Below are 25,692 nucleotides of genomic sequence, written 5' to 3' on the forward strand. Positions count from 1 at the left end.
TTATGCTAGTCTTTCGCTATGGGAACAGCATGCCCGTTCAGAGAGGCACCTGAAGGAAATCATTATGATATTTGATATAAGGGGGGACTCTACTGTTAGAAATTGCTGGGGATCATGTGGCCTGTGTGTTATACCTAACCTGTACAATGCATAGGAAAACACAAAGTATTTATTTACTGTCAGATCCTGATACACAACAGAAATTTACTGGATACAAAAGATGATAAAAGTATCAACCACTTGTACAAGAAAGAGCAAAACAAGGGCGATCGTTAACTTATAATAGGCAAATGTACACTTTAGCCTCCTGTATGGTGGCAAAGCAAAATTGTTCTTACCTAACTTTTACATTCCAAAAGCTCCCTTGCACCTTGGATTCAAAATGATAATACTTTTTACTGTATATCAAATTATATCCAGTTTGCAAACACTAGCTTTCTGGTCTTTTATTTTCAGATAGTTGATAGAGGTCTTTGGGATATCATTATGTGTACTGTGGGTGCTCCTGTTGACTGATGTTCACTAAGTTCTGGTTCTGAACCAGAACTTATTGGTTGATGACTATATAGCAATTTTTGGTGCTATTGAAAGCCTTCTGTGGTGACCATGCTGAGGCTACGATGGGCATTTAGCATGCAGACTGGAGCAGACTGGGATCGAACCTACTTACTACTTGTGGAGTTTGATATAAGAAAAAAAAAGAAAAACAGCCAGCAGAGTCCCTCTTTGTTCCTGGGTCGATTAATGCTTTGTCATAATTTTCTTTTTATATCCCCATACGAGCCATTTTTCTTGTTTCCCTTTATCACCACTAGGGGGTTGTATTTCATTTTATGTACTGGTTATGGCAGAGGCAGGTACTGTGTTATTTAAGGTGAAGGGTAATTCCGTTCGGGTGTTGCTGATGAGAAAGGGCAACCGTTCTTCTACTGTGCTCAGTCTAGTTACTTGTTGTCTTTTGTTGAAATGGAAACGGAAAGAAAAACAGACATTGCAAAGGAAATAAATGACTCATGAATATAAATGGAAACAAAACTGGCATGGTGAACTTTGATTGAGTGCATGTAAAAGCTACTAACAAACAATTAGCAACCAGTATGATCCCGTTATCTCTTCAGTATGAGCAACAGATTCTTTGGGCAAGGTCCTGACAGGTTCCTGAGCTATGCTAAGTTGAGACAGCCACATTATAAACAGACACAAACCCAAGTCCTTCTGAGCCAAGAAGGATTTCGTGCAGCTGCCTGAGTAGTCATTTGATTTCTCAGATGGGATAATGACATTTGAATTAGGCCTAGTTTTACAAAACCTAAACCTTGTGTGAAATTCTGACCTAAATTCCCTCTTTATTTTTGAAAACTCACTAACAAACACCTTTATGACTCACAAGTAAAACTCACTGTCAAATATCACAAACACATAAGTGTTACATTTTAAGTAGTATCTTAATAATATGGTGATAAACGACAGAGGTAACATCCTTTTGATGAATTGTTGTGCTTTAGACTGTGTAAATGTCTTTCTTATTTTGTCTCCAGCATGAGAATTAGGGTTGGGAGACCAGGACTAAATGTGGGAATGAGTCCCTCTGTTCTCCTCCTATCATGCCCTACTTTTCTTCCGCAAGCTCAGGATTGCTTTCCCTAATACTCTTTTCCCTGTTTCTACTAGTCTCTCATTTTCATTTCCTCAAATCCATGTCATGTCTTTTTTCTCTCCTCTCGCAACCTGTACTCCTTTTTATCTCTCCTACACTGTTATTTCAGTCCCTCCAACCATCTGCACATTGCACTGCCTTCTAAACATGGCTCTTGTTTAACCTCTCAGTCAAACTGCTAAGCTGGCAAGATTTTTAGAAATTCACAAATAGTTCTGTGTAGTGTTAATTCTAAAGAAGGTGTATGTGATGACTTGTAGACACAAGACAAATCTGCAAAACTGTAGGTCAATGTGAAGCAAACAGGAACAGTAACTGCTTGCTCTTGCTCCATAATATGGAAAATCTTTAGGGGTTCTCACAGAACAAATCCTGAATCTGAACAAACTAGCTGAAATAAAGTGAATAAAATGGGGGGAAAACAGACTTAAGGATACAAAGTTGTGCAAAGGTGTTAGTACAGTTTATTGCAAGGAGCACTTGATCACCTGTGCACTTTCTGTGTGGATTTTTCATATTCTCCCTGTGGGTTTAAACCAAGTCTCTTGTCTAAAGGCATGACTAGGTTAAGTGGTGATTCTAACCTAGCCATAGGTGTGGATACAAGTACATGTACACTGGAGAGGACTAATGTCAGTTTTTTGTACATCCAGCTGTATTATTGTGTCTTATATTTCTCTGTCTTCTGACTGGCTGCAGGTATAAAGAGACTGAAGCTGTAGCCAAAGTGAGAGTACTGACAGGGACTAGAAAGAAAGAGTGAAGTTCTCTTTATTGGCTCCATGACAAATCCAGAGCACTTTGCTCTCAGACTGTTGACTAACTTGTTGTTCCTTGGATATCTAAAAGAAGTATTGGAGGCAGAGCCTTCAGTTTTCAGTCCTCTCTTCTGTAGAACCAGCTCCCAGTTTGGATTTGGAAGACAGACACTCTCTCTACTTCTAAAACTAGGCTTAAGACTTTATCCATATCTATGGTGAAGAATGCGCCATTATTTTTACTTCCGACACACGAACTGAAATCAGCTGATCATAGTGAGAGGGCAAGAACTGATAAGCGGGATCAGTAAGCAGGCAGACTAACCATTCCAAGGAATTGGACTCCTAGGAACCTATTCTTGATTCCCATCCCTAGCAGTTGACCATCATGTCTCAGAAAAGTAGCAGGGGAAGGAGGAAGTCTGTAGTGTTGCAGAATGTGGCATGGTGGAATAACTGAGAGAATCTCCCACTAAACATTGGGTTGGCATATTTTTCATTTTAATAATCGCATGCTTTGGTGTTTTTGTTTTGTGTGAGATGTGGGCCACACCCATGTAGGAGTGGAGATTCTACTCTAGTCCAGCTGCCAGCTATTTGGAGTTGAGTACAGGGAGCCGTTGATTGGTAATGATTTGAGCCCTTCTCTATAAAGGAGAGAGAAAACAGGAAGGAGGAGTTATAGCATTGCTATGAAACTTGATCTTGTAGGGTTGCTACGGAAGGAGTCGGGGGATAAATGTTATCAGCATTGTTTCAGTTTTTGAGAGTAGGAAGGTTGTTTGGGAGGATATGAAGTGGGTTTTTTTGTTTGTTTGTTTGTTTTTTTGAGCGTGATTTCTGTCCACACTCCATACCAGTGGTGGCGGTAATGCACCATGCAGTTGTTTGCCAACCGCCAATAATACGTAAAAGAAGAAGAAGAAGAAGAAGAAGGAGGAGTTATTTTTTTTGTAGGACACAGTTGCAGCAGGGAAGCTAGCTGACATGGGAGAGTGCACATTTTAAAGAAAATAGTTTTAACCTGGCATGGAAGATATTGCTTTTAAATAGCAAATGGGTTGATATGATATAGTACCATATCACCCAATTAGAGCACTTCGCTCTCGCACTGCAGGCTTATTTGTTGTTCCTAGAGTATTTAAAAGTAGAATGTCTTGATGCATGCTCAATCATCCAGGTAAGTAAATCTCCAAAATATGCTGTTTATAAGATTGGGGAAACCTGCAGTCAGCTGAGACTGAAGAAGTCACTTGGATGAGTGACGAAACATTTTTCCCACTGAAAACGCTACGTCCAGATGAACAGAATCAACTTTTGGAGATTAAAAGTACAATGGGAGGGAGAGCCTTCAGGCCCCTCTTCTGTGGAACCAGCTTCCAGTTTGGATTCAGGAGACAGACACTATCTCTACTTTTAAGATTAGGCTTCAAACTTTCCTTTTTGCTAAAGCATCCCCCTCCGAAGGGTGGCTGGCCTCTCCCTTAGAAATAGGGTGAGAAGTTCGGCCATCCGGGAGGGGCTCAGAGTAGAGCCGCTGCTCCTCCACATCGAAAGGAGCCAGTTGAGGTGGTTCGGGCATCTGACAAGGATGCCTCCTGGGCGCCTCCTGGGTGAGGTGTTCTGGGCATGTCCCACCGGGAGGAGGCCCCGGGGCAGACCCAGGACACGCTGGAGAGATTATATCTCTCGGCTGGCCTGGGAACGCCTTGGTGTTCCCCCGGATAAGCTGGAGGAGGTGGCTGGGGAGAGGGAGCTCTGGGCTTCTCTGCTTAGGCTGCTGCCCCCGCGACCCGGCCTCGGATAAAGCGGATGAAGATGGATGGATGGATGGATATAGTTAGGGCTGGACCAGGTGACCCTGAATCCTCCCTTAGTTATGCTGCAATAGACGTAGGCTGCTGGGGGATTCCCATGATGCACTGGGTGTTTCTACTTCACTCACCTGTATCATTCACTATGTGTTTCCTCTGTCACTCTGTATTTAATCATTAGTTATTATTACTCTGTCTCTCTTTCACAGCATGCCTTTGTCCTGTCCCCCATGCTATATGAACAAACTGTTGTTGCTAATCTCCTGTATCTATCCATTTAAAAGGCACCGTTCAATAAATTTCTAGTATTCATTTGTTTAATCAGTCTTGGTTACTGGCAGTAATAACAGTATTTTTTCTTACCTATTCTTCCTTCCCATTCTTCTTTTCTCCATCCATTGGATATTTTGTGTTGTTTTGTGGTGACTGTTGCTATTTAACATTCCAGATTGATAGTAGAGTTAATAACACAGCCAGTAGCCAACTGCTTATGCCATGTCAGGGACTCAGAACTGCCAGTAGGTTGAGCTCAAACTCTAGAGAATAGAGTCTAGTTTAACAGTGTTTTCTTAGATATGTTAATATATCAAGAGATCCACCAGTCTATTTATACATCTAGCTATACATACATACATGCATACATATGTACATACACACAGCACAGATCAGGCAAAGCCACTTTCTCGGCCACGTTCCCATGCATCACCACACAGATCCAATCACTGACCTCTCCTTTTATAGCATCTAACATCTTCATTTGAAATTAATTTCTGTGTTAGTGAAACCAAATTTCTACTCACAGTGTAATTTTGGGTAGCTTGACAGGTAAAAGAATAAAAGAATCTCTGGTTTACACTCACGCTTTGCTTAGACTGTATGAATAGGGACCACTCATTCATTTGTAGAATAAATACATTTACTAATCCACTGCAAGTTTCTGGTCTCTTCAGAAGGCACCCATCACCCAGTTCTGCTATTCTTTATTCAGTTCCTTCATTTTTCTTTCACGCAACTTCTTGAAATGATTTACAGCTTTGCCTTCCATCCTATCTCAAATCTCCTCCTTCTATCTTATCTTGTACCTATATTTTTATATTGGCATAGCAACAGGTTCTTGAAAGTCTTTTTAAATGTGGCATTGCACAGTGCATAACAAGCTGGGTTGATAGTAGAGTTGACATAACACAGCCAGTAGCCAATTGCCCACACTGTGTCAGGGACACAGGACTGGCAGAAGGTTGAGATCAACACCATCACATTATACGGTGTCCATGTTATGATGAAAGCCAGCAGGATGGCAAAGATAGTCTTGGTTACCTAAAAAGAATGGAAGAAAGGAGAGATGAAAAATAAATAAACCAGAACATTTAGACACAAAGTCTAAAGATAGATAATATGTGAACTCTGTGTCAGCTCTTTGTTTGCAGTTGTAAATGTGCATTTCTCACACATTGCAGTGAGATGACAGTCACGCAGCTCACAGAAGGGCTGACCATGTTACGTATACATAATATGTATTATGTAAAAAACGACAATGCCATACCTTTTAGTATGAGCTACGTTAAAAAAATGTCCAAACGTGCTAAATTGCTCTGCTCCCCAATTAATATTTGCACACACAGGAAAACAGCCATTCAATTTTAGCTTTAGATAAAACATATCTGTTCTCTGTGTCTAAGGTAATCTTAAGGGTGAGACAGCATTAAAGCAACTTAAAGCTGAGATCCCAAAAGGTTGATTCTGTTCATCTGGACGTAGTGTTTCCAATGAACAGAATCAACCTTTTGGGATTTACTTACCTGGATGATTGAGCATGCACCAGGACATTAAAGCTGAGATAACAGTGACATTTACTTAGCAACTCTTCCTATGACTGTTAGAACCCATAGACTGGGTTTTAGCTTGAAACAAAGTGAGTGAGGGTCTTCCTGTCATATTTTATTTATTCTTCAAGACTTCTATTCTTTGCTTATGGAGAGGCTGAGTCCGATACTCAAATCTAAATAACAGGTTCCTCTATTATTTCCATTGGTGTAAGAGACATTATGAAATAGAAAGCACCCGAAGAATCCTGAAAACATGTACAGGTAAATTCAGTGGCAAAAATGAAAGTTGGTTACGATGACCCAAATAGCCAATCAACAACCAAAGCAGTTTAGCCAATCGTGCTGTTACAATGACACCAGCACAGGAGAAGTTCACTACAGTGTAGGAAGACGTACGTCACAGCCCATTACTGTAGGCTGATCATTTTGGCACTCTGGATGGACCTGATACCTGATACAAACCCAAATGTTGAGGAACTTAGTGCATGCATTGTAGAAGTGTAATTTTCATGAAAAAAAAAAAAACCATGCTATTTAAACCTCACTTTGGGTAAAAAACAGAAAAAAAACATTTTAAATATTTTTCATTAGCTCAGTCTTCACTACATAAACTTTTCATGCACCCTTAACCACTGAAATCAGTGCCTGAGGATCTCTTTCCACTCATTTTCTCATGGTCTGGATTACGACCCACTGGTTTTGTATTTAAAGTGTTGATTTTTGTAAATTATTTATTGTTTTGAGTTCTCTGTGTCGTGCTTCCTGTTTTATTTTGAGAGTCTCTTGTCTCTTGTGTATTATGTTAAGTTTGCTTCCCTTACCTCGTTAGGGCTAATTTGCTCCTGCTGTGTTTCCCAGCTGTCTCCACTCCCCTAAATCTTCCCCTTGTGTGTATATTATCTCAGTCTCCCCTTGTCTCATGTTGGAGTCTTTGCTCATCTACCGTTGTCTCTCAGGTTTCATGTTTTAGTATTTCCCAGTTTAGGTTCTATCACATATTGGTTTTTCTACTTTTGTATAAGCCTTAACAAACGGTTGGCTTTATGTTAGTTCCTGTTCTCCTAAGTGATCTGGATTTGGGTCCTCATTCACCTCCACATGATATGCAGCCCGCAGATCATATATATAAGGAGTTGGACTGTATAGCTGTCGATGGGGTTAACTCAACACTTTTTCATAGTACTATACTGTGAAACAAGATACCAGTTTAGCTTAAGGAACATGCTGTCTAAGTTATGTTGAAATTCAAGTCCAAGTTTTCAGTATTACGAACGTGGTTCTCTTTTGATCTGGCTGAACTGCCATGGTAACTTTGAACATCTAACCTGGTCTGGAGCAGGCTTTGTTCAGAGTTTCATTTTAAAGTTAGGCAACACTTTATCACAAAGTCTTTTTATTTATGTTTCAAGTGTAATATAGATTCTCTGCTGTTCATAAGTTGATTTTTTTTAAATATGGAACTTGTGAGCCAAAGCTTACTGATTCCACCAATTTGAGTCCCACTGTAAAGTTACAGCAGTGCAAACTGTCAGTTGATATACACTTATTCAACAACACACACTATTATATGTCTTAAACTTATGTCATGTATTAACCTACTTTCTTTTCTCTGGCAGCCATCTGTCTTTTCCTTCTCACTTGGCTTCTAGCAATGCTTGCAAATTTTCTTGCCACAGTTCGAGGACGGCTGATTGGGATTGAATGCCTCTCAGCTCCATCTACAGGTGGAACGATCTCTATAGCTGTGATGCATTCATCCCCAGACTGCTTTGTCACAATCTTTATCTTGGACCACCTTGAAGAGGGATTGATCTTGTGGATGGCAGAATTGGTTGTTGTCGGTACTGGAGTGGGGTTTGCTAGCACCTGTAACAAAACAAAGTACTGTTAGGACATTTCATAGCAAGCTTGACCTGTTACTTGCACAGTATCCTGTCTTCCTCCCCTTAACCCCAACCACTTGAGGCAAATGGCCTGAACCTGCCTGTGGTGGAGATTTAGTTTTGTTAAAAGGGAGTTTTTCAATGTTTAAATGTTGATTGTATTATGTAAGGTTCCCTGGCAGCTGCAGCCAAACCATGATAATAGTCCAGTCTCACGTGATAGATGCCTGAACAACAAAAAAAAAGCTAAATCAAAAAGGAAAGTTTTAAGCCTAATTTAAAAATAGAACTGTTTCACCCATATTCATAAGGTAAACAATATATTAACAACCACAACTTGAAACAAAAAGTTCACAGTCCTGGCAAACTCTGTCCAATTCCAGTTAACACAGTTAATTTATAAGAGGAAAAAAAAGAAATCCACTCCACATTTGGGGAATGACCTGTCCATTCCAGTCTAGCTCACCCAACAAAAAATACTCCACTCTGGGTTTTCCAATTAATCCTGTGACTTTTCATGACATGGTGTTAGAAGTAGACAATAGGGGTAGGAAGTGATAAGAATTTAGCGATTCCCATTCCATTATCAATATCACTTATTGATTTGATTCCTTATCGATTCTTATTGGCTCCACTTTGAGAGTCACCACCATCTCTAAGCAGCATATCATGACATTACATTCATCTAAAGTAAATACATGATCTAATGCTTGTGCATTTTAGAGGTATTTCGCCTCTTTTTTGTGTTCAGTTTTGGGGTCATTACTTAAAAGTAAAGTAAAAACGTGATTACATGTATTACACAGAACATTTTTCTTAAAAGTAATGCAGTTTGTTACTGCATACTGTCTTTGAATAAAGACATTCATTATTCTACTCATTATGTTACCTTCATGTTACTCTGTAAAATGATCTGTCTCATAATGACCATTTAACAATATAAAGCGACAGGCTACATCCCCACACACCAACACAAATCCCAGTGAGGACACGTGATCTTTGTCTTAGTATTTAGATATGAAAACAAAGCTGACAACACAAAGCAAAGATGAAAACCAGCACGAGCAATCATCGCAGTGATTCTACTGTAGAAACATGAACACAAAAAAAAATAGAAGCGGCAGCCTGACTGCTCATCAGTTTGTTACCAGCTGGCTTCACCACCTTATGATGGCTCACTTTATCACTTTATAAGAGCTATGTCAGCATTTACTCAGCTTTAACATCACTCTGGGGTTCTTGGCTACCTTAGCGTTAGCATGCTGTTTTGCGAAGAGCTTAAGTTGTGTTAACAGTATAACACAGTTCAATTCAATTCAATTCAATTTTATTTATATAGCGCCAAATCACAACAAAAGTCGCCTCAAGGCGCTTTATATTGTACAGTAGATCGTACAATAATAAATACAGAGAAAAACCCAACAATCATATGACCCCCTATGAGCAAGCACTTTGGCGACAGTGGGAAGGAAAAACTCCCTTTTAACAGGAAGAAACCTCCGGCAGAACCAGGCTCAGGGAGGGGCGGGGCCATCTGCTGCGACCGGTTGGGGTGAGAGAAGGAAAACAAACTGCTGTGGACAGTTTGTTTCGGTCCTATATCAGTCGTCACTTTGCCATCTCACTCTCCATTTTTTGTGCATTAATAATAAAAGTAATGTCCATATCTATGGTGAAGAATGCGCCATTATTTTTACTTCGACACACGAACGGAAATCAGCTGATCATAGTGAGAGGGCAAGAACCGATAAGCGGGATCAGTAAGCAGGCAGACTAACCATTCCAAGGAATTGGACTCCTAGGAACCTATTCTTGATTCCCATCCCTAGCAGTTGACCATCATGTCTCAGAAAAGTAGCAGGGGAAGGAGGAAGTCTGTAGTGTTGCAGAATGTGGCATGGTGGAATAACTGAGAGAATCTCCCACTAAACATTGGGTTGGCATATTTTTCATTTTAATAATCGCATGCTTTGGTGTTTTTGTTTTGTGTGAGATGTGGGCCACACCCATGTAGGAGTGGAGATTCTACTCTAGTCCAGCTGCCAGCTATTTGGAGTTGAGTACAGGGAGCCGTTGATTGGTAATGATTTGAGCCCTTCTCTATAAAGGAGAGAGAAAACAGGAAGGAGGAGTTATTTTTTTTGTAGGACACAGTTGCAGCAGGGAAGCTAGTTGACATGGGAGACTCCAGTATGAGAAGTGCACATTTTAAAGAAAATAGTTTTAACCTGGCCTGGAAGATTTTGCTTTTAAATAGCAAATGGGTTGATATGATATAGTACCATATCACCCAATTAGAGCACTTCGCTCTCGCACTGCAGGCCTACTTGTTGTTCCTAGAGTATTTAAAAGTAGAATGGGAGGCAGAACCTTCAGTTTTCAGGCCCCTCTTCTGTGGAACCAGCTTCCAGTTTGGATTCAGGAGACAGACACTATCTCTACTTTCAAGATTAGGCTTCAAACTTTCCTTTTTGCTAAAGCATATAGTGAGGGCTGGACCAGGTGACCCTGAATCCTCTTAGTTATGCTGCAGTAGGTGTAGGCTGCTGGGGGATTCCCATGATGCACTGGGAGATTCTATTTCACTCACTATGTGTTAATAGACCTCTCTGCATTGAATCATACTTGTTATTAATCTGTCTCTCTTCCACAGCATGTCTTTATCCTGTCTTCCTTCTCTCACCCCAACGAATCACAGCAGATGGCCCCGCCCCTCCCTGAGCCTGGTTATGCTGGAGGTTTCTTCCTGTTAAAAGGGAGTTTTTCCTTCCCACTGTCGCCAAAGTGCTTGCTCATAGGGGTTCATATGATTGTTGGATTTTTCTCTGTATGTATTATTGTAGGGTCTACCTTACAATATAAAGTGCCTTGAGGTGACTGTTGTTGTGATTTGGCGCTGTGTAAATAAAACTGAATTGAATTGAAGACTCTTCGCGTGCTGAACTGCATATGTGTGATCATTTCTGTTTTGGGCCACAGAGAAGGTGAGATACTACGGTGTCTGTTAAGGCACGGCCCTAATCTGTCATTCGAACAGGTGCGTAAAGAACCCTTGCAGTTGAAGCAGATGCTTTGCATAGCTCGTATGAAAACTCTGCCTGTGCAATAATAAAAAGAGATTTAAAGTGGCATGATAGCTTTTGTAAAGACAACTTTAAAGCAGAGATTTTCTCAGAAATGAAGGAGCAAATTATAGACCTCAAAAATACTCTTCAGGAGGAGCTGAGGGAATTTGCTCGACCAGCACCAATACCACAAACATGTCCAGGTCCCAGAGGTAAGAGAGAAAAACAGGACTCTAGTTCCTATCAGTACAGGAGACGTGCTGAAGTTTCGGAGCCACTCCCATTAACAAAGCAAATTTCATGACCAGAGGAATGGCCGCAGCATCAGTGGGATCAACAAGGGCGACCCATCTGTAGTAAGTGTGGAGTCAGTGGACACATGGTAAGAGAGTGTTGGGGAACTCTATCCAAGATGGCTTTAAATGATTAATTCCAGTTGGTGGCAGTTGTCCAGTGCAGGTAAATCACTCTCAGTTTTTAGGGACATGTGTTCAAGTAGAGGTATTTGTTGATGGTAAGGAAGTGGCATTTTTGTTAGATACTGGTTCTAATGTTACACTAATGCCGGAAGCCTGTTTTAAGAGGTTGTTTGCAGTTGAAAGCGATCTCAACTGGTTAAAGCTGAAGGCAGCAAATGGACTAGAAATTCCTCATGTGGGCTATATTTTAGCTGAAGTACAGGTGGGAGATATTACTTTGAAGGATATGGGAATTGTGATTTCAAAGGATGACCCTAATAACCCAAATGCATTGCCTATCCTTGGTATGAATGTCATTGCTCTATGCTGGGATATGCTTTTCTCAAAGCCTCAGATACAGATCACAACCTGGCCTGTTGGATCAACTGTAAACACTCAACAAGCATGGGCAGGCTTTTCAAGACTGTCAGAGAATTGCTGCTCCTGTACAACAGGTGGGACCCTACGACCAGCTTATCGCCATCCGGAGGTAGTCCCTGGAGACAGCGAGCTGGTAAATCAAATGCTAAATCAAAATACTATTCTACTCTTGATCTAGCTAGTGGGTATTGGCAAGTAAAAGTTTCAGAAGCTGACAGAGAAAAAAAACTGCATTTTGTGCTCCTTTTGTCTTGTATGAATTTGAAAGAATGCCTTTTGGTTTGTGTAATGCTCCGGCAACATTTCAAAGGTTGACGCAAAGTTGCTTAGGAAGTCAAATCACAGGGTCTGCTTTGGTATACTTGGATGATGTGATAATATACTTGCCTGATTTCAACAGCCATTTAGACCATCTTGAGGCAGTGTTTGCAAGATTTAAGATCTATGGGTTAAAGTTACGACTAGATAAATGTGTTCTTTTCCATAAACAGGTTGGACCCTGATTAGATTGCCTCTATACAGAATTGACTGGTTCTGTAGATCATTCACCAAGTGTGTTCCTTTTTGGGCTTTGCCGGTTATTATCTGTGGTTTATTGCAGGATTTGCAAGCATCCGTAGGCCTCTTAAATTATTGCTGGTGGGAGTACCTAAGAATAAAAACCAGAACATTCCCATAAACTGGGAATGAGAATTGTCAGCAGTGTTTTGATCTTTTGAAACAGAAACTGCTAGAAGCGCTTATTTTAGCTTATACTGATTTCAGATTACCTTTCCGTTTATACACTGATGCCAGTAAAATGGTCTTTGGTGCAGTACTTTCTCAAGTATAAGATGGGAAAGAACATGTGATAGCCTATGCTAGTAGAAGCTTAGCACCCACAGGAAGACATGATGCAAACTGTAGCTCCTTTAAATTGGTGCTGCTGGCTTTCAAATGGGTGATGACGGAGAAATTGAAAGACTATTTATGGGGGTCTCTGTTCACAGTTTATACTGACAATAACCCTTTGGTCTTTCTATCTACTGCAAAAGTTGGCGCAGTGGAGCAACGGTGGGTAGCACAACTCACAAATTATCAATTTGATATCAAGTACCGGCCTGGCCAGGAAAATGTTAATGCTGATGTTCTGTCTAGGATGCTATTACAGATGCAACCTCAAGATCTGGTATCCTCACAGAGGATGGGTGAAGGAGCACGGGTTGAGGCTGTGATCCAAGGCACTGGAAAAACCTACAGGAGCAGGATCCCATCTTATATAAGGTGAAACAGTGTGTGGCCAGAATACAGAAGCCATCGGAAGAGGAGAGGCGTCGGGAGTCTACTACAGTCTTACACTATATAAGACAATGGTCACGGCTGCAGCTGTCGGAGGATGTATTGGTCCGTAGAGGAGTGGATTCCAAGGTGCCACACAGAGGGAGCAGGTGGCGGTTACTCGCCGCCAGGTAGAACAACTGCAGGACCAGTTCGAGTGCCAGATGCAGCTGATAGGGAGTCTGGTAGCGCGGTTTGGTTCCTGGTCGACACCGCCGTTGGCCCCACTGGCGTCCTTCGACCGCATGGGGAAGGGAGGCAACCTCCATGCCTCCCTCCCCCATGGAGGTCAGCCTGCCAAAGGGACCCGCTCAGCCCAAGCTGGAGGGCACCGTATGTGAGGGGCCCGCCCTACCCGAGTCGGAGGTCGCCATGCTGTCCACTCCAGTGGTGTCCTTGCCAGAGGCTGGTGCGCCATCTGGACCTGGCTTGTCTTCGCTGCACGTCAGCGTGCTGGCTGGACCTGCCACGCCCATACCGGAGGTCGCCATGCAGCCTGGTCCAGTGCGCTGGCCACCTGTCAAGCCGCCCGTGAGCCATGGGTCATGTCCACACCTGCTGCTGTGCCGCTGCTGGCTGCCACGTGGTCGGCCTCCAGACCAGCTCCGGCGCTGGACACGCAGTCGGCTGCTGGACCTACCTTGTCACTGCCGCTGCTGGTCACGCGGTCAGCGCCCAGATCCAACTCACCCCTGCCGCTGGTCCATAGGCCAGGGATACTGATGCTCATGGCCGATTTCCCCCCTGTTCGCGAGGGGGAGGGGGAGTAGGCTAGGCCCGATTGCTCCTTGGCCTAGGTCGGGCGATATGGGTATGTGGTGGGATGTGGCTTGGGCTCATCACACCTCCCCTGTTTAAAAGAGTGTACCAGGACCTGAGGTATTGTTGCTGTGTGTGGGGTTGTGGCTGAAAAGCTGCAACCGAGTGTCATAAAAGAGCAACCAAAATAAAAGCGTTAAAAGTGCAAACTATGTGGTTGGGTCCATCATTCCCATTAAACCAACCTTTACATGGAGGAAGTGGAAAGAAAGGCTCTTTTAAAGGGACAGTACCAAGCCACTGGTACAGATATGTAAATGGACTGATTCTATATAGCGCTTTTCTACTCTCCCAGAGTACTCAAAGCGCTGTATACAACATGCCACATTCACCCAATCACACCCATTCTCACAAGCACTGACTCTGAACTGAGTGCTTTTCTAACTGCATTCACACACATTCACACTCCGATGGATGCATCGGAGAGCAACTTGGGGTTAGTATCTTCCCCAAAGATACTTGGCATGCAGACTGGTGGAGCCAGGGATGAAACCACCAACCTTCTGATCAGTAGGTGACCTGCTCTAGCTTCTGAGCTACAGCTAGGTGTTGCTGACACCTGGGTCAAAATCAAAACCAAAGAAGTGGAATCCTTCCTTGCTCACATCAACTCAGTGGATAGAAATAAAAAGTTCACCAGGGAAGACCCAAAGGATAGAAGTTTGCCATTTCTGGACTTCGCTGAACACATTGAGGAGAATGAAAATCTCTACATTGAAGTTTACCAGAAGCCCACACACCAGGACCAGTACCTACTCTTTGACTCCCACCACCCTCTGGAACACAAACTTGGAGCAATCAGGACCCTACAACACCGGGCAGAAAATGTTCCCTCTAAGCCAGAAGGGAAAAAGAGGGAACACACACATTTAAAGAAAGCTCTTAAAACATGACACTTCACCCGTTGCTTACTGGTGGTGGTCAGAGGGCCCGGTGGCGCCAGTGTCCGGCAGCCTCGCCTCTGTCACTGCGCCCCAGGGTGGCTGTGGCTACTATGTAGCTTGCCATCACCAGTGCATGAATGTGTGTGTGTGAATGGGTGGATGACTGGATGTGTAAAGCACTTTGGGGTCCTTAGGGACTAGTAAAGCGCTATACAAATACAGGCCATTTACCATTTAAAACGTGGATATCCTAATTGGACTTTCATCAAAGATGAGCAAAAATGTACGGAAAGAAGGTGAGACACCAACTAGGGAGGATCAGAAGGACAAACAAAACAATATTGTCATCCCCTATGTAGCAGGTTTATTAGAGAAACTCAGGAGAGTCTTCTCAAAGCATGACATCCCAGTGTACTTCAGACCCAGCCACACACTCAGACAAAAACTGGTTCATCCCAAAGACAAAACTCCCAAACACAAATTCAACAACGTAGTGTATTGTATGCTGTACAGCGCAGCGAGGAATGCTCAGACCTGTACAGACCTCTACATTGGAGAAACCAAACAGCCACTTTATAAACGCAAGGCACAACATAGAAAAGCCACCTCGACGGGACAAGACTCTGCTGTCCATCTGCATCTAAAGGTCACTCTTTCGAGGATGCCAATGTTCACATTTTGGACAGAGAAGACAGATGGTTTGGAAGAGGAGTGAAAGAAGCCACCTATGTCCACTGTGAACGACCATCTTTGAACAGAGGTAATAGCTTATGACACCAACTGTCTGCCATCTATAATCCAGTTTTGAGATCCTTTCCCAGACGCCTTAATGCCCACTCACATCCTGGACTATTTGCCCTCCTTAAATCACATGATAGGGTGGGGCTAGGTTTCACAATAGATTCACCCGAAACCTTGGCTGATTGTGATCTACACCCGTTTTCACACCTTGGCTCGTGTGATTAGGTAGAGGAGCATTAGGGGGTCCATGACCCTCTTAGGAACACTCCCAATAGGGCTTAAATCTGGGACTCTCCACCAATTACTCTTAAAACTGAAGAAGCCTCTCAGATGAGAGGTGAAATGTCTTTAAGGAAACTTAAAGTCCAGATGCTTTTCTTTCCAAGCTCCTTAGACTACGATGACCTGGATGACTGAGAATCTTCACAGACATATAGTTTCAAGTGGGTTTTGGCAAATACTGTTCAATGTTAACAGCAGGAAGCGAACACCATTCATCACACTAGTGAGTCGCTTCTGGTTTTAAAGATTGCCCTTTGGGATAACGTCTCCTCCAGAAATATTCCAACGGCAGATTAGCACCCTTCTCAAGGGTCATGCAGGTACTGTGGTGGTAATGGATGACATCTTAGTTTTTGGAAAGGAAAAAGCAGAACATGATCACACCCGTAAGGCAGTGCTGCAGACCATCAGGCATTCTGGGCTGAAATGAATCCAAGATAAGTCTAAGATTGGAAAATGCCCAGCCCCTCAAATGTCTCTGAGCTTCGTCAGATGATATGAATGATAAACTGTCTGGGAAAATTCCTCCCAGACTTCTTCACCGTCATGCACCAAATCTACAATTTGCTCAAATCTGACGTTATGTGGACATAGGGGGAAGTGCAGAAACAAGGATTCACAGACGTGAAAGCCATGTTAACTACAACACTACCATTAGCATATTATGATGCTAGCAAACCAACAATAGTAAGCGCTGATGCGAGCAGCGATGGTTTGGTAAAGCAAGGAGATGGACAAGACCCGTTGCCTTTTGCTCAAGTACATTAAATTAATTCCTTCTTCACAACAAAAGGAGGTACTTCTTCAAATACACAAGGGTCACTAAGGCTTCACTAAGTGCCGTAGAAAAGCCAATATGACTGTCCCCATTATATGCAAGCTAATGGTGCAACAGAGAGAGGCATTGCTATGGGGAAGAGGATTCTTTGGCAGCAGGATCCCCAACTGGCTCTCATACATTACCGTGCCATGCCCATCACAGCAACTGCATAACTAATGAGTGGCTGACACATAAGGACAACAGTTCCTGTTCTAGCTCAGCAGCTGCAACCTCATCATATTCATTACACTAAGGTACAACAAAAGGGTCTACAGGCGAAACGAGACTATTGTTTCTTCTACAATATATGTCATTCTACACGTCCCTTGTCAGAGCTATGCCCTGGTCAACTTGTGAAACTGGATGGTTAGAAGGGTTAAAAGACACCTGCAAAAAACATTGCCAAAGCTCCATAGCCTAGATCATACTTTGTACAGAGGGTTTGCTCACTTGCAGAAACTGGAGACAGGAGGTTCCACTGTCTCTCAATCAGACTCCAGAGTCTCGGGCCTGTCTGGTGTTTCACCCAACACCCTGCCTGCAAGGATCCACCTGTATTGGAGGCCCTGCCAACCAGCTGTAAGAGAACCTTGGACAGAGAAATCAACTTGCTATGGGGAAACAGCTTTACCCTTTAGATATGTGGAAGCATAGAAAATGCTTTATTTAGAGTTAATGGGGAAATTGTGGTCAATTTTGATTTTGTTTGATATTCATGCTAGGCTAATTGAAAAAATATATGTGTACTGTTGATCACATTGTGGCCCCTGTTCTAGGCTTGGCATACAGTCTGGAAGACTGAGGAGACAAATTGAGTCCCACGATTGGACAAGATATATTTAGGCAGGCCCCAGCAAGTGAAGATTTCTCTCACTAGAATCAGGGAAATCGCTTCTGCTGTGGCATTTCTTAGAGGGAACAATTCCACCCACCATGAGTAATAGTCGACAAAGACTAGCAGATATACATTTTTCAAAGTCAAAGTCAAAGTAAACTTTATTGTCATCTCTGCTATATCCAGTGCAGCATACAGAGAGACGAGATGATGAGGCTCTGGTTACATCGGCTGGTAGTGAGTTCAGGAGTCTGATGGCTTGTGGGGAAAACACTATTTCGCAGTCTGGAGGATCGGGCCCCGATGCTGCGATAGTGTCTGCCGGATGGAAGGAGAGTCCATGTGAGGGGTGTGAGGGGTGAAGCATGATGCAGGAGGCCTTACTGATGCAGTGCTTGTGGAAGATGTCCTGTAGCAGAGGGAGAGATGTTCCGATGATCTTGGCAGCTGCTTTATCAATCTGTTGTAGCTTGCTGAGATAACCACACGCTGAACCACACGGAGATGGAGCTGGTCAGAACACTCTTTGGTGCCTCTGTAGAACATGGTGAGGCTGGGAGGAGGAAGGTTGGCCCGCTTCAGGCCTCTCAGGAAGTGAAGGCGCTGCTGGACCTTTTTGGTGATGGAGATGGTGTTGGTGGACCAGGTGAGGTCGTTTGAGATGTGAACTCCCAGGAACTTGATGCTGTTAACAGTCTCTACCGTGGAACTGTGGATGCTGAGTGTTGTGTGGGTAGAGCAAGTCTTCCTGAAGTTGACAATCATCTCCTTGGTTTTGTCCGCATTCAGTGATAAGTTGTTCTCGCTGCACCAGAACGCCAGCCGCTGAACCTCATCTCTCCACGCTGACTCGTTGTTGCTGCTGATGAGTTGTTTGGTTGGTACTCCTAGGGAATGGACCTACCACATTTACTCCTAGCATTTCCAAGGGTTGTTGGTCAACCGTTCGTTGTAGTCTGCCAGCTGGTTTCTGGTTTTCAGGTTTATAGATTTGGCAAACATAGTTCCGCACATGTTGGTGAACATCCCTGTTTAGTTTTGGCCAGTATACTAAATTCTGCAGTCCTCTGTATGTTCTATGTCTTCCCAGATGTCCAGAGAGGGGATCGTGGTGGAAATACACCAATAACTGATACCAGAAGCTGATAGGTATGTACAATTGGTATGAGGTCTTGTAAGGTAGTTTGACAACACAGTAGATGAGGCCCTCTATGATTATGAATGATGTGGTGGGACTGATCTTGTATTCTCCTGTTTCCATAATCCATTTCCATTATTTGGTAAAGGGTCTGACATTCAGTGTCTTCCTGCTGTGCTTCAGTTGTGAGGGAAAGGTCCTTGGAAAGTAAACCACCAAGGGGTGCATAGCGGCAGCTTAGCTGGATAGCGTAGTGGTAAGACTACACACCTTTAAAGCAGGAATCGCAAGTTGGATTCTTGCCGGGGGCTCGTCTCCAGTAAGGGTCTTGGCTAGATGACCCTCCTGAGATGGCGCGGCCACGTCTGCAGCCTGTCCGCTCGGACCGAAGCGTTGTACTGTGCATGATTGTGGCCAAATAGCTCTTCAAATTCAAATTTTATTCATCACACACACAGAGTGGAAAACCACTCTGAGAGATAAACTACTTTTTGAAGTCTTCTACGCTCTTTATTCTTGTGTTGTATAGAGTTTGCAGGATGCAAAGCGACCTTCAATAACAACTACTTCCGCTGCTGATAAGAAATGACATCATTCGACCTGTGGCTTTGAATAAAAAAAATTAAATAACAAAAATTGCCGTGCTGAGTAGAGAATTTCTTGCCTTCTTAATGAGGTTGGGAGCATCAGTTGTGCTGTGCAGAAGTCAGGTTGGTGCACAGCTGACAGCTCTATTAGACAACTGTTAGAATTCATAGTATGACAAGAACCAATCAGCTAAGTAAAGAGAAACAACAGTCCATCAATACTTTAAGAACTGAAGGTCAGTCTGTCCAGAAAATTGCAAAACTTTGAATATGTCCCCATGTGCAGGAGGAGGTGTGATGGTGTGGGGGTGCTTTGGTGGTGACACTGTTGGGGAGTTATTTAAAACTGAAGGCACACTGAATTAAGACCAAGATGGCGGCGCGTGAATAACGCGAGGCTCAGTGTCTCTCCAGAATCTGCTATTTAGCAGTTTTTTATCTACTTTTAACTGGATTATTCATCCAGAATTGCTGTGCGTTGCTGACCTACAGCAGACAAGAGCTTCTGGACATCTGGACTCATAACTCCAACAGTTTTATCGCCGATCTCCGACTCATCCCAGAGATCTCCAGAACACCGGAGGCTGCCCACTCTCCCCGGCCGGGCGGAAGTGCACGCAGACAGCGCCGAGAACGTAAACAAAGGCGAGGTAGGCACGGAGGGCTACGGGCTAAGCTAAAGCTAACACCCCACCGGTTGCCTTTACCCAGTATTTTCCTCGCCAATGTCCGTTCTCTGGCAAACAAAATGGATGAGATACGGCTCTCCATCACTAACAACAGATGGATTATGGACTCAAATGTCATGTTTTTCACCGAAACATGGTTGAACAACAGCTGCCCAGACAATGCTATCGAGTTAGCAGGACGCCACACACACCGAGCCGACAGGCTAGCAGATGACTCCGGCAAGACCAGAGGTGGAGGTTTGTGCATTTATATTAACAATGCTTGGTGCATGAACTCCACTACTACTGAGAGTCACTGCTCACCTAATGCAGAGTTTTTAATGGTCAAATGCAGACCTTATTATCTCCCCAGAGAACTCACTTCTATCATACTCACTGCAGTATATATGCCCCCTGACGCTATGGGTTGCTTGGCCATGAAAGAACTTTCTGCAGCCATTAACAAACACCAGAATAAACACCCCGAGGCTGCTTTTATTGTTGCTGGCGACTTCAACCACACCAACTTAAAGACAGTCCTCCCCAGATTCCACCAACATGTCTCCTGCCACACCAGAGGAGACAAGACTTTAGACCATGTTTATTCTAACTTGGCTGGAGCCTACAAAGCAACACCCCTCCCCCACATTGGACAATCGGACCATCTCTCCCTGTTCCTCACACCCAGGTATTCACCACTCATCCAACGTGTGAAACCTGCTGTGAGGACAATTAAAGTGTGGCCAGAGGGGACAGACGCAGTGCTCCAGGACAGGTTTAAAAACACAGACTGGAATATGTTCAACCACACAGACCTGGACCAGTACGCCTCATCTGTACTGGATTACATCTTCAAAACCACAGACAGTTTCACCACCCAGAAACGGATCACCATGTACCCCAACCAGAAGCCTTGGATGAACCGGCATGTTTGTCTCCTCCTGAAGGCCCACAATACCGCCTTTAGGTCAGGAGATGCACACGCCTACAGTACAGCCAGGGCTAATCTAAAGAAGGGCATCAAAAAAGCCAAACACCATTACAAAAAGAAGGTAGAAGAACACTTCTCCAACTCCAACCCCCGACGCATGTGGCAAGGACTCCAGACCATTACAGACTACAGGACCACCAAACCCTCCCCCACATCCTCTGATGTCTCCTTCCTCAACGAGCTCAACAACTTTTATGCTCGTTTTGAGCGAGGGAACCCCACAACCACAACCATAACAGACATGACGCCAGACCACCAACCTCTGACTCTCTCCCCCACCAATATAGGAGCGGTGCTGAGCAGGATCAATGTCCACAAGGCTGAAGGTCCTGATGGCATCCCCGGGCGTGTTCTCAGAGCGTGTTCTGGGGAGCTTGCAGGAGTCCTGACAGACATATTCAACCTGTCCTTGGCCCACGCTGTGGTACTGGCCTGCTTCAAATCCACCTCCATCGTCCCGATACCCAAAAACTCCAACCCATCTAGCCTCAATGACTACCGCCCAGTAGCACTCACCCCCATCATCACTAAGTGCTTAGAGCAGCTGGTCCTAGCACACTTCAAATCCTGTCTCCCCCCCACCCTGGACCCCCACCAATTCGCATACCGCCAGAACAGGAGCACAGAGGATGCAGTCTCCATCGCACTGCACTCTGTCCTCTCACACCTGGACAACAACAACACCTACGCCAGAATGCTGTTTATAGACTTCAGTTCAGCGTTCAATACAATCCACCCCTCACAACTCATCAGGAAACTGACAGACCTGGGCATCAGTTCCCTCATCTGCAAATGGTTACTGGACTTCCTGACCAACCGCCCCCAACATGTCCGGCTGGATAACCGCTGCTCATCTACAATCACAATGATGTACCACAAGGCTGTGTTATGAGCCCTTTCCTCTACTCCCTCTTCACCCACGACTGCAGACCTGCTGATGGTTCCAACACCATCATTAAGTTTGCAGATGACACCACGGTGATTGGCCTCATCAGTGACAACGATGAGACCGCCTACAGGGAGGAGGTGGATCGTCTGGCTGAGTGGTGTGACACAAACAACCTGCTGCTTAACACCGAGAAGACCAAGGAGCTCATCGTGGACTACAGGAGGAATACTGACCCACATCCACCCATCTACATTAAGGGGACGGCTGTGGAGCGTGTGAGCAACTTCAAGTTCCTGGGAGTCCACATCTCCGAGGATCTCATCTGGACGACCAACTGCTCCAAGCTGGTCAAGAAGGCTCACCAGCGCCTCTTCTTCTTGAGGACTCTGAGGAAGAACCACCTGTCCTCAGACATCCTGGTGAACTTCTACCGCTGCACCATCGAGAGCATCCTGACCAACTGTATAACAGTCTGGTACGGGAACTGCTTTGCCTCGGACCGGAAGGCGTTGCAGAGGGTCGTGAAAACTGCCCAGCGCATCGCCGGAGCACCACTTCCTGCCATAAAGGATATCTACAGGAAGCGGTGTCTGAAAAGGGCTGGGAAAATCATCAAAGACCCCAGTCACCCAGCACATGGACTCTTCACCCTCCTGCCCTCTGGGAGGCGCTACAGGAGCCTCCGGACTAAGACCACCAGGTACCGGAACAGCTTCTTCCCCACAGCTGTCAGACTCCTGAACTCTGCCTCCTGACATCTGACCCACGTTAAACTCATGGACTGAACATACACACACCCACAACCACCTACACACACACACAGTGGACAACTGTACCCTCAAACACACAATAATAACATGGACTGAACCACCACTCACAACCACTAGCACTTTATATAGCCTCTGTAGAAATTATCCACATATCTCACTTATCTTAACTGCACTACTGTATAGTTCTGTGTAAATAATCATTCTGTACATATGATAATTTTTAATCCTACAACTGTTCATAACTTGCATAGTTCACATTTCTGTATAACTGTATATCTCATATTTCTGTATAGTTTTTTATTTCATATTCTGTGTAGTTTTTCATATTTATATCCTGTTCATAGGCTGTACATAGCTTGTACTCACTACAGCCTGTACATACTTATGAATATTCTATAAGTATGTACAGGCTGTAGTTATAGAATATTCATAACATACTTCATACCATGTACATTATAACATACCATAATAGACCCATTTCTGTAATATAGTTACATATCTATATTATTGCTATTATATATTGTAATATATCTATATCATGGCTAAAGCACTTCTGGATGGATGCAAACTGCATTTCGTTGCCCTGTACCTGTGCATGTGCAATGACAATAAAGTTGAATTCTATTCTATTCTAACCAGCATGGCTACCACAGCATCCAGCAGCGACATGCTATCCCATCTTGTTTGCAATTAGTTGTACCATCATTTATTTTTTTAACAGTACAATGATCCCAAACACACCTCCAAATAAATACCTGAAAAGTGGGGTGTGCGTAATTATTCAGCCCCCTGAGTCAATACTTTGTAGAACCACCTTTTGCTGCAATTACAGCTGCCAGTCTTTTAGGGTATGTCTCTACCAGCTTTGCACATCTAGAGACTGAAATCCTTGCCCATTCTTCTTTGCAAAACAGTTCCAGCTCAGTCAGATTAGATGGACAGCGTTTGTGAACGGCAGTTTGCAGATCTTGCCACAGATTCTCGATTGGATTTAGATCTGGACTTTGACTGTGCCATTCTAACACATGGATATGTTTTGTTTTAAACCATTCCATTGTTGCCCTGGCTTTATGTTTAGGGTCGTTGTCCTGCTGGAAGGTGAACCTCCGCCCCAGTCTCAAGTCTTTTGCAGACTCCAAGGGGTTTTCTTCCAAGATTGCCCTGTATTTGGCTCCATCCATCTTCCCATCAACTCTGACCAGCTTCCCTGTCCCTGCTGAAGAGAAGCACCCCCAGAGCATGATGCTACCACCATATTTGACAGTGGGGATGGTGTGTTCAGAGTGATGTGCAGTGTTAGTTTTCGCCACACATAGCGTTTTGCATTTTGGCCAAAAAGTTCCATTTTGGTCTCATCTGACCAGAGCACCTTCTTCCACATGTTTGCTGTGTCCCCCACATGGCTTGTGGCAAACTGCAAACCGGACTTCTTATGGTTTCTGTTAACAATGGCTTTCTTCTTGCCACTCTTCCATAAAGGCCAATTTTGTGCAGTGCACGACTAATAGTTGTCCTATGGACAGATTCCCCCACCTGAGCTGTAGATCTCTGCAGCTCGTCCAGAGTCACCATGGGCCTCTTGGCTGCATTTCTGATCAGCGCTCTCCTTGTTCGGCCTGTGAGTTTAGGTGGACGGCCTTGTCTTGGTAGGTTTACAGTTGTGCCATACTCCTTCCATTTCTGAATGATGGCTTGAACAGTGCTCCGTGGGATGTTCAAGGCTTGGGAAATCTTTTTGTAGCCTAAGGCTTCTTTAAATTTCTCAATAACTTTATCCCTGACCTGTCTGGTGTGTTCTTTGGACTTCATGGTGTTGTTGCTCCTAATATACTCTTAGACAACCTCTGAGGCCGTCACAGAGCAGCTGTATTTGTACTGACATTAGATTACACACAGGTGCACTCTATTTAGTCATTAGCACTCATCAGGCAATGTCTATGGGCAACTGACTGCACTCAGACCAAAGGGGGCTGAATAATTACGCACACCCCACTTTTCAGTTATTTATTTGTAAAAAATGTTTGGAATCATGTATGATTTTCTTTCCACTTCTCACGTGTACACCACTTTGTATTGGTCTTTCACGTGGAATTCCAATAAAATTGATTCATGTTTGTGGCTAAAATGTGGGAAAGTTCAAGGGGGCCGAATACTTTTGCAAGCCACTGTATTTGACCAAGAAGGAGAGTGATGGAGTGCTGCACCAGATGGCCTGGCCTCCACAGTCTCCTGACCTAAACCGAATGGAGATGGTTTGGGATGACATGGACCGCAGAGTGAAGGGAACTCCTTCAAGACTGTTGGAAAAACCATTTCAGCCAGAATGCAGCAAGAAAGCAGCAATGAAAGCAAAGGGTGGATAGTTTGAAGATTCTGAAATAAAAAAACATGTTTTGAGTTATTTCACAATTTTTGTTTACTACATAATCCATATGTGTTCATTCATGGTTTTGATACCTTCAATGAGATCTACAATGTAAATACGCATTAAAGTAAAATAAAATAATAAAAAAAAAACATTAAATGAGAAGGTGTGTCCAAACCTTTGACTCGTCTTGTATATAAAAAATAATAATCAATAATCAAGTGTTATTGATGAACACATTTCCTAGTGTGTTTCAGATTGTCCATAAAAACACTTGATGCCCAAGAACAGAATAGATGTCAACAGGTCCTATTTAAATAAATCAAAGTAGAATCAAGGTCTGTTCATAGTGTATTTTTCACTTCAAGGTTCAAGGTTCAAGGCAGGGGCGATTTTTTTTGACAATATTTGCTGTTTGTGTGACACATTGCTAAAAATATAAAAAGCATACAGTACTTAATTGAGACGGAACATTTTAACAACAAAAGTATAGATAACCTCCCCCCCTCCCAAATTGGTTTGTTCCAGCTCGGCTCTCCCCTAGCGCCCCTTTCTGCCACAGCGATAGTGGCTGAGACGCAGCGGAGCACCCAGGTAACCTGCAGTGTTGAAAACATGTTTCCTGACGATGTTTGCTACCCTACAATCCGTCCTGCTCTGAAGTAAAATCAGCGACATTTGACCGTCCTGTTGCTCCTATTGAATTTATGTAGCCTATTAAATCTAAAACTTAATATTGTAGCC

At 43.7% G+C, this 25,692-nt stretch overlaps 1 protein-coding gene across 1 annotated transcript in view; it reads right to left on the reverse strand.

The window, feature by feature from the left end:
* Positions 1–5,193: 5,193 nt before the first annotated feature.
* chrm4a (cholinergic receptor, muscarinic 4a) overlaps positions 5,194–25,692 on the reverse strand; it is a 103,578-nt gene continuing 83,079 nt past the window's right edge. Inside the window, exons 6-7 of the mRNA XM_005459225.4 lie at positions 7,655–7,921; positions 5,194–5,546 (exon numbers count right to left, since the gene is read on the reverse strand). Of these exons, the coding sequence (XP_005459282.1) occupies positions 5,301–5,546; positions 7,655–7,921 (513 nt within the window). The 3' untranslated portion in view covers positions 5,194–5,300. The remainder of the gene's footprint in view (positions 5,547–7,654; positions 7,922–25,692) is intronic.

This window comes from Oreochromis niloticus, linkage group LG23, assembly GCF_001858045.2.
Source record: "Oreochromis niloticus isolate F11D_XX linkage group LG23, O_niloticus_UMD_NMBU, whole genome shotgun sequence".
Classification (NCBI taxonomy): Eukaryota; Metazoa; Chordata; class Actinopteri; order Cichliformes; family Cichlidae; genus Oreochromis; species Oreochromis niloticus.